This window comes from Stylophora pistillata, chromosome 4 (assembly GCF_964205215.1).
Source record: "Stylophora pistillata chromosome 4, jaStyPist1.2, whole genome shotgun sequence".
Taxonomy (NCBI): domain Eukaryota; kingdom Metazoa; phylum Cnidaria; class Anthozoa; order Scleractinia; family Pocilloporidae; genus Stylophora; species Stylophora pistillata.
In genome coordinates, this window is record NC_142522.1 from 43,033,452 (window position 1) to 43,046,560 (window position 13,109).

Consider the following 13,109-nt stretch of genomic DNA (forward strand, 5'->3'; position numbering starts at 1 on the left):
GAAGCCTGCACATTAAAACCTTGCTCTTTCACCTGTGCTTGAGAGCATCGATGGCACTTTGTGACTGAAGGCGAAATAAACCTGAGCTTAAAACACACGCCTCCCACGAGGCGCATGAGCAATCAGTTACTTAATACAAGTAAATGCCTGCTTAAAAATGACGATCGATCGATCTGACGAAGCCTTGATATTCCAAAAGTTAGAGTTCAAAGTTCTATTAACGCTGACAAAAAACACCTGATAATTCTACAGAAAAGTTTTAATTCACATTCTTTTTTTCAAGCGCATGCGAGAGGCCATGATTATTAAGTGATTTTGAATGTAGCATCATGGCAACCACGGAGAAAATTGTATCTTGGATTATTATGTAAAGTTTAGTTTATTTACTGGAAAATGTCGTTTAGTGTGGTAAGGCTTTTTTATAACGGATAGGCAACGTCGCAACTGTAGCGGGAAACTACAATACCGTTTCGACACCAGATCAAGGACAACTTCTAAAAGTAAAGAAACAGATACAAACGTTGCAGTCGAAGCAGAAAGTAAGTAAAGCTTACTGATCTTCTCAGTCTCCACCAAAAGAGCAACCACAAACCGACAAAAGCAAGATTATTAATCATATATTCTTTATGCAAATTTTTTTGTTAGCAGAACTAACCCTTTAAAACAATCCCTCCAGTGACAAGTTCGTGTTAGGCTTTTTGTTGACGAAATGAGCGTTTTAAGTAAAGGAGCAGTACACATAGCACGTTTTAACTTTTAAATCGTACAAAAAAGTACCACGATTTCGTTTAAACCTCGTGTAAATAACCGGCCCTCAGAGTTTAACTGATAAAATCTTAGGAAGCTTGTGGAACCTGGCTGGAAATTTTCCAGCACCTCCCTTTTTTAAATAACTTTCATATTTTTATTTTATTTTCCTGACCCAAAAGTTGGCACAATGTCACTTCAGGAGTCGAAATTGGAAAAAGGGAAGATCGAGTATCAGTTCTACACGTTGCAATTGACAAATAAAAGACGGATGTCGAAAGTTCGCAATCAGTCACTTGGACATAGAAGGTTTAGAAGTCGAAAATCGCAAATTAGAAGCCCCAAGGTGGAAATCAGAAAGTTATTCGTACGTGGAGGGAAGTAAAACTCCGAACTCTGAAATCGAATGTTCGAAGTCGAATGTCCGAAATCCGAAGTCTGAAGTCGGAAATTGGAGGTCGGAAGCTGGAAGTCGGAAAGTTAAAGGTTGATGGTCGGAGATAATTAAAGATCGAATGTCTGAGATCCAAAGTCTGAAGTTAGAAGTCGGATAAACTGTTGTAGCACTGATTTGTGGGCCGGTATCAAAATCAACAATAATTTCTTTCATTGCGTCGTCAGATAGCTAATGAGTAAAGGATCATTATGTCCTGAAACCCAAAGTAGAGTCAACAGGAGTCAATTTATAAAAGTAGGCGCAAATGAGAAGTATTTCGGGGATTGGTCGAGGTAAGTATTGTATCTTTTATGTTTGATTCATTTCAATTGTTTCTTTTTATTTGTTTATTTAAAAGTTTAAGATTTATTTAACTATTAATCGTTTATTTTTCTGGACTATGTTATACATTTCGTTACTTATCATTTTACTTTTCGACGATCATAGGATACTTAATTAAGAAAATGAAGCTTCACAAACTGCTTCCTTGCTGATAATCGGATCATACATAGACACTACAAAGATTAGTTTGAATATATCAACAAAGTTGAAATGGTAAATTGGCCACCGTTACGATTATCAAAGCTGACGTTTCGAGCGTTAGCCCTCCGTCGGAGCGAATAGAGGAATTGTGGGTTGTGTGTGCTTTTAAAGACAGAAAATGGAGCTACGTTATTGGTGGGAACATGGCAACGAGAAAAACACCGCTTCCTTTTCTTGGCAACCACGCGGTGGATAGACACTACAACTTCAAACTGCTTCCTTATTGATATCAAGGTGATAAATAGATACCGCAACTTTCAAACTGTTCCCTCATTAAAAACAAATGATGCATAGACACAGCCACTTTAAAACTGCTTCCTTGTTGACAAACACATGATGCATAGACATGCACTGCAACTTTCAAATTACTTCCTGAGTGACAAACATATGATGCATAGATACCACAACTTTTAAACTGCGGAGATACTGGAATTTTTAAAATGCTTCCTTGTTGGAAAATATGCAAATGATGCATAGACACGCACCGCAACTTTTAAATTGCCTCCTGTACAATGCACAGACACCACCACATTTAAACTGCTTCTCGGTTGACAAACACATGATGCATAAACACTGCAACTTTTAAACTGCTTCCTTGTTGAGAAAACACCGCAACTTCCAACCATGGAGAAAACAACTTTTAAACTCCATCGTACGAGCTCAGTATGTAGACTTCATAAGCTTTAAGCGGTGCCAAAAAGTTTACTGTCGATGGACAATGTTTGTTTCCATCTACTTCGTTACACCACCGGCTTGATCCAAAATCAGCACTTTGAATGGTGAACCAACTTTTCTTGGGGGTTAAGATTTCTCTTCCCAATTTTTGTAAGATTCTTAGACCGGCTGTAATGAAAAAGAAAATTTTACTTATTATTGCGTTATTCAGTCATGTGAATATTCGTTTTTAACATGAAAAGCTTTCCATTTAATACAGAAACTTTTATCATTATCCAAATTTGTCTATATTTAATAACCTGATGATGTTTGTAGTCAGGGATCTAACTTGATTTGCTTCTTGTGATTAAAGTAAAGTTTGAATCCTCACGCCGGTAACTAAAAGCATGGCACTTTTCATAAGATGCATTTTTAATAGACAATTAATCCTTGCAGCTCTTGATTGAGCTCTGTGCGCTTCATTCCCCGTCTCTGCGTCTCCTGCAAATGCCAGGTCGTCTTACTCTTTGATTCAATCGGGAGACACTCTCCAGCTTAGCTATATTTGTTTTAGATCCCTTCCACTTTGAATGTCAAATGTGGCGGAAAAAAGAGCCTATACAATCCCCGCTTGAATACGACGCAGTCCTCTGATGGTTACATACAGCCGACAACCGAAATGATTCTGGATCTCTTGGTTTGAGACCTATTAAATGGCTTATCAGATACAATGAATATATGAAGTTCATATATTTTGAACTGCGGTATTAAATACGTATGATGCACGATCCTTCGCAGTAGACAGCGCTATTTATGCAATAGCGAAAATCAGACCTGAAAAAGAGCGCTGCATTAGTATCGCAGAGGTCAGTGGTTCGAATCCCGTACAGGCCTGATTTTTTTTCAGGTCTAATTTTCGCTATTGCATATATAGCGCTATCCACTGCGAAGGATCGTGCATCATACGTATTAATGGCTTATACGTATCTTATAAAAGAACAAAAATATCAAAAACGTTAACATAAAAACATGATAGAAGCTTACACCGTGGGTCCAGAGGGTAGGACCGAAGTATGGACCATCGCTACTACAGCTTTCCTCGAGACGCGAAAATAAACAAACACTGAGGGGAGCGCAGAAAGATCTTCGCTCAGCTAGGATCGCCTAATTTCATGGCTTGACTGCTCGAGATTCGCATCCTCACAAGGGACTTACAACGTATTGTTTTTCCTCACGCTACATTAGAAGTGATGCCATTTCCTTTCTGTGATCCAACTAGTCCCCAGAGAGTGGTGTCTTTGACTGAAACAAGTTCCTTGAGCTGAAAAAGAGGAGAGTTTTAACTATATTACTTGGGCTGCTAGACATCCACGTATCTCTTAAATTAGACATCTATATATCTCATAAATTCATTCCCTTTCTGTTAGAAACAATTAAACACAACATTCCACAGAACACGAAAGTTCCTTGAGATGAACAATATGAATTTTAAAGAATAGAGAAATATGTCTACTGCATAGCTACATGTCTTTACTCAAGTGTCGCAGTATACATAACAAGGAGGCTCAGTTCCATTGGAATGTTTCTTTGTTTTGTTTCATTCGTTTGCTTTGTAAGGCCTTTTTTTCTCATTTCTTTTTAACGTTAAATGTTAGGCTTGTATACAATGGTTCTGAGTTTAACCTTTCTTTATTTAAAAATAAGGTCTACAATAACTGGAATGGCTCAATCATACTTCACGAATTATCCATATCTCTGATTCAGTCCTTACCTAAACAGCTAAGCAACCCTCATTGCATAAAAGCCCCTAGATCGCTGACTTGAAAGCCAACTTGAACTCAGCAGGCGTTTGATTCCAGCAAAACAATAGCTGCATCTGTATAACCTGTTGATGACACACTCAAGAAGCAAACAAAATACAATGCTTAAAGTGAGATAAGAACAATAGCAGCACGAGTTTTTTTTTTTTTTTTTCATATACAACGGCAGGTAGAGTATCTGACTGCAAAATCGGTGGATCTGAGGTTTGAATCCTCATGAAAGTCAACCAGAAATTTTCATTTTACACGTATTACGTGTAATTCCTTTCAAATCAAAGGTCGACCCACACTTTTACTCAGCTCAACCGGTAGAGTATTTGAGTATTTGAGTACCGATTTTGGAAAGTCTGAGGTTTGAATCCTCATTTAAGTTTACCCACACCTATGATCCCTCTTTCTGCTCTGCTATATCAGCACTTAGCGGCAAATTTGGATAAAATGGGGTTTGAATCATCACGAGGGTCGATCCATATTAAACTTTTTTGCCCCGTTAGTAGAGCTGATCGCGAAGTTTTAGAGTCTAAGGTTTGGATCCTTACAGATGTTGGTCCAGATGCTTTTTCCCGCTCAACTAATAAAGTGATGCGCAATTTTCTTGAAAGATATTTTAGATCGAGATGACGTAGACGATTAGTTCTTGCGTCCCTTTTAAGTTAAGCTCTGGAAGCTTCAGTCACCATTATTGTGTTCTGCAAATGCCATCAGTTTTCTCATTCCTCCGTTAAGAAGGAGAGACTCTCTAACCCGGCTATAGTCTTTTGTATTCCTTGAACTTTGAATGTCCAGGTTGCCGGAGAAATGGGAAAATACATTTGCATATACCAATACTTATATGTGTAGTTTGGTATCTTCAACCCTGTACTCATCACAGGAATAGATCGACATTACTGTCTATAACTTTAAATATTTAACAACTATTCACCGAAGTGGAGGTGGCCATGGTTAGTGGTGGATATTAACAGAGCCGCGAAGCGGCGAGGTAAATATCCACCGCTAACCACCGACACTGAGGTGAATAGTTGTTTTAGTATATACTAAAACAGTGAGATAATATACACCACCGTCGTTAATTTGAGTGATTTCTTCGCTTGTCACGGATGCAAACCGGGGCGCCATTTTTTCCCGAGTTGCTCGGAGGTAAATAGCAAAGGATATTCGGAGTTTGACTAGCCAATCAGAGCGTGACTTCAACGCTATCCACTGTTTTAGTATATACTAATTATTATTATTGTCAAATGTATTTATTGGTGATTTCACATACTAATTGAAGTGTGTTGTGACTTGTGACCGTAGAAGCGGAATATGGTCAGACTTAACAATATCTACGTCTGCTTTATCTTTTTTCTCTTCTTTTATATTTGCATATGAGAGATAAGTTTCATCTACTTTGAGCTTCATTTGAACGATGTTGGCCGTTTGTGGTCTAGGACCTAGGAAAGTAAACCGGCTTAGCTCAGGCAGGGGAAGGAGGGGTAGTGCTAAATGAGTCGTTTGGCGTAAAAAAATTTACAAATTTCTACCGTTAGTGGTGGGAAACGTGAACCGTACAAAAGTTTTCTACTTACAACCTGTCATCCGTACAATGGCCAAAATTTTAGCCGTAAAAGCCACCACCCAAATGAGACCCCCCCTGAATGCATGAGTTTTAAAAAAAGTATCCTTGAGAGTTAACAGAAAAATTTTGTGCCCTCTTCTAATGCGTAACAGCACTCAAAGTCCAATTTTTTCAAAAAAATTAAATATATCATAAATTACAATAACTCAAAAATCCCCACCCCACCCCACCCCCGCTTGGGAAATGACATGGCCATGGGGCGAGAAGGAAAAGTGAAACAATTGATTTTTTACGAGGAAAAGAGTGATGATACTTTGTCATAAGATAGAAACAATTTTGAATGTTTGTCTGTCCTTTAAAATGTGCTCAAATAATGCTCTAAGCCCCCACCCCCAACGCCTAAAGCATTAGTGAAAATGTCATGGAGAGTGTTGCAGCTTGCTGTCCCACCCCACCCAAGGGTACCTTTTCTTTTGTAACGAAAGTATGGCGGTCCGTTTTTCAGAAGACGCACTTAAAAGCGAAAGTGCAAGGAATGGAGATACGAAAGCTCAATTGAAGGGAAATAAATCAAACTCCAGCTTTATTGGTGAGTTTCTTTGTGATTATAAGGTGAAATTTGAGCAGATTCTTGCCTTAGACCGACTTCTGGTGTATTCACATGAAACATGCCTACTTCGATCAGCGTGTTTGAGGTTGTGTGAGGTTCTTTAGGATTTTGACACCTACCTGCTTTGAATAGCTTCCTTGTGGCGAAAGAAACAGATTTAGGATGTCTAGTAACGCCTAGTTAGTAGTGTTAGTAGTGCTTAGTACCGTTCGATCATTCGATTCGATCTTCGTTTCACTGTAATTGCGGAAGTACAGCGAACCGAAATTTATGATAATTAATTTGGGAGTCTACACACTTAACTGAAATGCACTGACACTTATTTCAGGTTTGTTTTGAAAAGTCGTGTTTTTGTGTAGGATTGACACGCAAGGATCTTTGGCAATAGTGAACCCGGATTCAGGGGTGTCATAATTATCGAAGTGCAGCCATTAAGTTTAGTAAAATCGATTTATTTAATCGTAGACGTGCTATTAAGACTGTCATAACTCCCACAACAAGTATTTCAGATCAAGCCATGTGTGATTTACTAACTCACCTTTCCAATTGAATTTTCAGGATCGCTGGTACAGGATGCAACAAAGTTGCACATTACACTTGCAACTGATGCCGACGGTTGGGACAAGTCTGTCAATGGAAAACTTCTTCTAGAACTTGCAGAGAATCCACAAGTAAGTGTCACTGGGTTTGTACCTAAGCACACCCAAAAGCAGAAAGACCATGCAAGGGGATTAAACATTGAACTTGTTGATGCCAAAGATATCCCAGGATATCCATCAGCTGAGCTTCTGGCTTATCCACCTGACAATCTTGACATTGATATCCTGATCATTCACTCTTATGGGCATGACCTAGGGCGACAAGCACAGATTATTAAAGCAACCAAAAAGTGCCAGTGGGTAAATGTTGTCCATACAGTCAGTGAAGAGCTAGAGAAATTTTTAGTTAAGAAATCTGCAAACCCAGCTACAAATGACCAAACATCTGAGCATGAACTTCAGACAATCTTGTGCGAAATGTCTGACCTTGTCATTGCCATTGGTCCAAAAGTTACAGAGGCATACCGATCTGCCCTGCGTTTCTGTGGTAAAGACAAAGGGGTGATTGATTTGACTCCTGGAATTATTGAAGAACTCCTTGGTGTGCGCCAGAATATCAAAGGCTCAGGTGAAAAGTTCCGTGTGCTGCTCAGTGCTTCATCCAAGTATTTCTTGGTCAAAGGATGTGATATTGCAGCCAAAGCTATCAAGCTGTTACAAGATTCATCTTATCAGCTCATATTTATTAGACAGCCAAAGGATAATGAAGATGAGTTGAAGCAAGCCTTCTTTGATGCAGGAATCAATGTACATCAACTGACCATCAGGAAAGATTCTGGTAATATTGACTTTTGGCCCAAGTTGCTTTGTGAAGTGGATCTGGTTATCAAACCATCAAGAACAGAAGGTTTTGGAATAAGTGGTCTGCGTGCCATTTCAGCAGACCTCCCTGTTCTTGTGAGTGGAAACTGTGGTCTTGGTATGGTGTTGAAGTCATTACCCTCTGGCACTCCGCATGTAATTGATTCTGAAGACCCTCAGGCCTGGGCTGATGCAATGAAGAAAGTCAGGGAAAAGGCAGTGCATGAACGAAGGGAGGAATCAGAACAACTAAGGAATGATTATATGCAGCAATTCAACTGGAAGTTACAGTGCAATGAAATTGTAAAGAAAATGTTTTCATTGGTTCAATACAAATCTGGTGAGTTTGTTTATTTTAATTTTGATTTAGTTAGGGACAGTTTAAAATGAAATAATTTTGTAATTTATTTGTCCTGAAGTTCACAGAACAAATGAAGTACAAGTGAGTCCTAACCCTAATTATGCCCTAACATAAGTTAGCAAGTTTTCCACCGTGTGTTCTATACAGTGTAATTGTTTCTTATAGTAATGAAAAAGAGAGTTTGCTAAATAATGAAGAGCTTCTTGATCTTGTGATTATTTCCTTTATTCTCATGACCTTAATGATTGATTGAAGTGTGACACTGCTGGGAGAAATAAGATGCTTATTACTCTCACGGGCTCTTGATTTTCTCAATTTCTTTTTATGTCATGGTGGATGATAGTCATCTTTAACCGCCGCCCAGTTAGCCCAATGGATATAGTGTGCTGGAATGTTTTGTGGGAGGTCGAGGGTTCGAGCCCTGGCCGGACCAACACTCAAGGTCTTAAAATAATTGAGAAGAATTTGTTACCTTTCTATAACATCAAGAAATGGTTAGATATTCTAGTCTTCTCGGATATGGATGAATAAATGGAGGTCCCGTCTCCTTCAGGGTTGGGGTAGGAGACACTAATTTCCCACACATGAGATTACTGTGTGATGGATGTCCTCCCCTTGGCTGGGATGGTGGGTTTGTTGTGAAGGCCGTAAGTTAGATAACTCATTGGGTTAATTACATCACCTTCATTAAATAAAGAATATTGTATTGTTTTGTATTGTATTGTATTGTATTGTATCTTTCATTTTGAAAGCATGCAGGGTAAACTTGACCAGAGGAAAAAAATTATAATGACCATTCAGTGATTGAGTACAATATTATCTTGAAAGCTGACTTGTGTTCTCTCATTAGACACATGGACTTGTGGCATGATAGCTACTGACTGGTTCTGGAGTTCTTCTATTGGGAAATTTCTATTTAATTTATAGCATGAATATGAGTGATTATAACTGTCACCTTTTTTTTATAATTCTTAGAGCATAGAAAGGAAGCTGTTGAGCGACAGTTTACTGAGACTACAAGAGATCTGCAGTCATTGCACATGAATCCCGACAATGTGGATGGAGGTCAGTACCACCAGTGTGAGAGTGAGAAGATGAGTATTCAGGAGACCAGCCAGTTCCCCAGCTCATACAAATGCGGAGACATCTCTCGCAAGAACATGGCAGTGAATAATCTACCTCTTAAAGAGTACAGCAAAGTTTGCATGATGCTCAACGTCAAGCGGGATCTGAAATTTGATGACTTCAGGATGCTTGCTGAGAAAGTTGGATTCGACAGGGATGAGATACGAATGATTGAACAAGGTGAAAATCCCACCGATGCAATTCTGCAGACTTGGTCATCAAAGAGAGGAGCAACTGTTGGAAAATTGATTGAACTGTTGAAAGGCGAGGACCTGGAGAGAATGGATGTTGCAAAGGTGCTTGAAGAATGGGTAAATGATCCTTGTTGGTAACCATTTAGGACACATCTCTTCCATGAGACAGATTTGAATGTACTTGTGGTGGAAGAGCAATCTTATTGTTAGTCTAAGTTTTATCATTAAAAGTTTTCAAGAAATCTGTAGACTTGGAGAATGTTCTAGTTTTTTTATGTTAGAACTTCTCTTTTGACTCCAGTCAAATAATGGAGACCCTTAGATTCGACGACTTCGAGGAAGAGTGCGAGTTTTGGCCGCGCAGAGGCTAGCACTATTGACTGGCACTCGTGGTCGCTCTCGTCAAATCGCAACATTTAGATGTCACAATGAGTGCGAGTTTTTTGTTTACTTAGTTTCATTCGCAATGTTAGGTCTCCTATGCCTGTTTTTACCTTCAAAAAAATACCCTTTTTGCCAAGGACATCACAGATTAGGTTATCTCTAAGCTGTTCATAAAAACTAAGGTTAAATAATTATGTAAAACTCACCTTTGCAAACTCGTCGTAGAGAGAACGACTTCTGCAAGAAATCTCGTAGTCGACGACAAGCTGGCGACAAGTTGACCGATTTGCATGACGGCGTGATGGCTAGTGCGCATGCTCAGTATGCGCGCGTGGAAAATCTTGTACTCGTCCTCGAAGTTGTCGTCGAATCTAAAGGTCTCTAATGGTTTACAAAGTCCACTTATGACCTTTTCTCAGGTCTTGATATTGATGTATAATATTGATAGCTTATTATCCAGCTCTTTGTACAGTGCATGTCCTTTCAAAGATCACTTAAGTGATAAAACTATTAACAACTAGCCTTGATGGCTGATTGCTGGTCACATAAACCTCAATTTGATTTTTCTTCTGGTATGTACAACAAAAAAGTATCTAGAGAGAGGTTGCAGCCAGTTTGTGTTTCAATGAAATCATCTGAATAATATTTTTAAAGACATGTTAGCTCAATGGATAGAGCGCTGGACTGTTGTGCGGGAGGTCAAGGGTTCGAGCCCCGGCCGGACCAACACTCAAGGTCTTAAAATAATTTAGAAGAATTTGCTACCTTTCTATAACATCAAGAAATGGTTAGATATTCTAGTCTTCTCGCATAGGGACGAATAAATGGAGGTCCCGTCTCCTGTAGGGTTAGGGGCAGGAGACGTTAATTTCCCACACATGAGATTACTGTGTGATGGATGTCCTCCCCTGGGGTGGGATGGGTGGGTTTACTGGACCCGCAGTAATTGGTGCAAGCTGTTGCGGTGTCCCTGCCGGTTGGCAAAGCTAAATAAATAAATAAATGTAACCTTTGCTGTGATGAAGGGCTAATACTGGAACCCTCAGCTTTGAAACCCTTTATGGTGGCCAATTTACTTTTAATTATCAACTCAGTTGATGAAACCAAAATTACTCTTGTCAACAATTGACTAACTTTGTAAGTGGGGGAGGAATGGAGAGATGCTATTTTGCACACTGTTTGAGGTCGCTGGCTGTGTTATGTTCTTAAGCAGCACATTGTCAGACTCTCTCAGTACCTTGCTACAGAAACAAGCTTAGTCATTAATGTTCTGGCAGCTGTATGAGTCAGTCTTTTTAGCAGACATTTCCTTTTTTAGACTGCAATCCAAACCATTAATTTTAAGACAACATTTAAGTTTTGAATACTAAGTAAATGAAATGAGTGTTATCATAAGCATCTATAGATCCCTTTTTATACATTAGCCCTTCCCTCTGAGGAAGGGTTAATGCTTGAAATATCAGCTTTAAAACACTTAACATTGGCCAACTGACATTATCAACTCAATTGATAGAACCAAAACTACCTTTTTATACTCTCCCATGGATGCAACACCGCAGTTTCTTTAGAAACTTACCTCCTTTAATCATTTTGTAGTTATATGAGCTTTGTGTGCTCATTAATTCTAAAAATAAAGTACTTGAATCAAGTTCTAAGTACAGGGTCTATAGTCTATTTTATGTATGATGCACGATCCTTGCAGTAGATAGCGCTATTTATGCAATAGCGAAAATCAGACCTGAAAAAAATCACGCCTGTACGGGACTCGAACCACTGACCTCTGCGATACTAGTGCAGCGCTCTATGTATCTAATACCGCAGTTCAAAATATATGAACTTCATATATTCCTTGTATCTCATCTATCACTTTCACGGGTTTATTACAAATCAACTTAACGGCCTGCTCCCAGTTGGCTTGTTAGCTCAATTGGTAGAGCGCTGCACTAGTATCGCGGAGGTCAGTGGTTCGAGTCCCATACAGGCCTGATTTTTTTCAGGTCTGATTTTCGCTATTGCATAAATAGCGCTATCTACTGCGAGGATCGTGCATCATACGTATCTAATGCCGCAGTTCAAAATATATGAACTTCATATATTCCTTGTATCTCAGTCTATTTTATATTAACCTATTTATTCTTTCATAATTAATTTTACACCATTTGTTTAGGCTATTTTAATTATCTTTTTTGCATTGTATGGCTGTTTACAATGACTTTAACCAAGCAAAAAAATTCTGAGGGAAAGAATTTAAATTACTTAGTGGGGAGATAATTATTGGTTATGTAGAAGAAGTGATCAAGTTTACATGTATGCTATTGTTTTTTTTTTGTTTTTATTTTATCTATTTTTTTTTTTTTTTTTTCTTTTTGCTGCCTTGCTGCCTCAACTTGATGCAGTTGACCAAGGTTTTCTGCTGCATGTTAAAATAATTATCAATGTTATCTTGAAAATACTCAGGAATAATTTTGTAATTTACAATTGTTTTGCATGATATTAGTAATTGCACTTTAATGTAATAGGAATTCTTAATCAAAAAATAGGTGGTTCTCTACATGTATTTTTGCTGAATTAATTCTCTAGCAGATCTGCTGAGAAAATAAACTGTGTAAAAAACATGATTCTTGATATCATGTAGCCATCAACAACAATGATACCCTTGTAAATTAGTGTGCATTAGTGTCTCAAAAGTAAATTTATATTAGGATTCTCCTTAATAAGGTAACATCCGCATCAATTCCCTAGATTTCAAATTTTCTGGCATGCCTAAGGCCATTAAACCTTCCTAGGTTATATTTAATTTAGTGTCTCAAAAGTAAATTCAAGTCAAGATTCTCCTGAATGTGGTAACATCCACATCAGTTTGCTATTTTCCAAATTTGCCTGCATGCCTTTGGGCTGTCAACCCTTTACACCCAACATTAGTGTTCACTGACAGGTTAGCAAAAGGTCACCGACTGTTGACCAACAGTCAGCCAAAACTTTGGCCTGAAACGTAATGAAAACTGTCAGTTGGCCAACAGTCAACCCATAGTTGGCCAACGGTTGGCTGACAGGCAGCCAACAGTTGGCCAAAACTTTGGCATGAAACTTAACAAAAACTGTCAGTTGGCAGTTGGCCAACAGTCAGCCAACTGTGGGTTGTCTGTCAGCCAACTGTCAACCCACAGTTGGCCAACAGTCTGCCAGCCAACTGTTGACCAACAGTTGGCTGACAGATGGCTGACAGTTGGCGGACAATATTTTGTGGGAACTGTTTTTCACTTTTACCAATCTCTCTACT

General features: G+C 38.8%; 1 protein-coding gene and 1 long non-coding RNA gene across 2 annotated transcripts; one reads left to right on the forward strand and one right to left on the reverse strand.

Annotated features, from left to right (window-relative positions):
* Nucleotides 1–1,483: 1,483 nt before the first annotated feature.
* LOC111333155 (uncharacterized) lies at nucleotides 1,484–5,982 on the reverse strand. Its single transcript, XR_016000839.1, has 3 exons — nucleotides 4,152–5,982; nucleotides 3,425–3,701; nucleotides 1,484–2,569 (listed from the first exon to the last, which is right to left on the reverse strand). It is a non-coding gene; the product is annotated as an uncharacterized LOC111333155 (long non-coding RNA).
* Nucleotides 5,983–6,202: 220 nt separating this feature from the next.
* On the forward strand, nucleotides 6,203–12,444 carry LOC111333156 (uncharacterized). Its single transcript, XM_088759164.1, has 3 exons — nucleotides 6,203–6,344; nucleotides 6,924–8,105; nucleotides 9,102–12,444. Exons 1-3 carry the CDS (start codon nucleotides 6,242–6,244, stop codon nucleotides 9,581–9,583), a joined length of 1,767 nt encoding a protein of 588 aa, XP_088615290.1. The 5' UTR covers nucleotides 6,203–6,241; the 3' UTR covers nucleotides 9,584–12,444.
* Nucleotides 12,445–13,109: the final 665 nt, after the last annotated feature.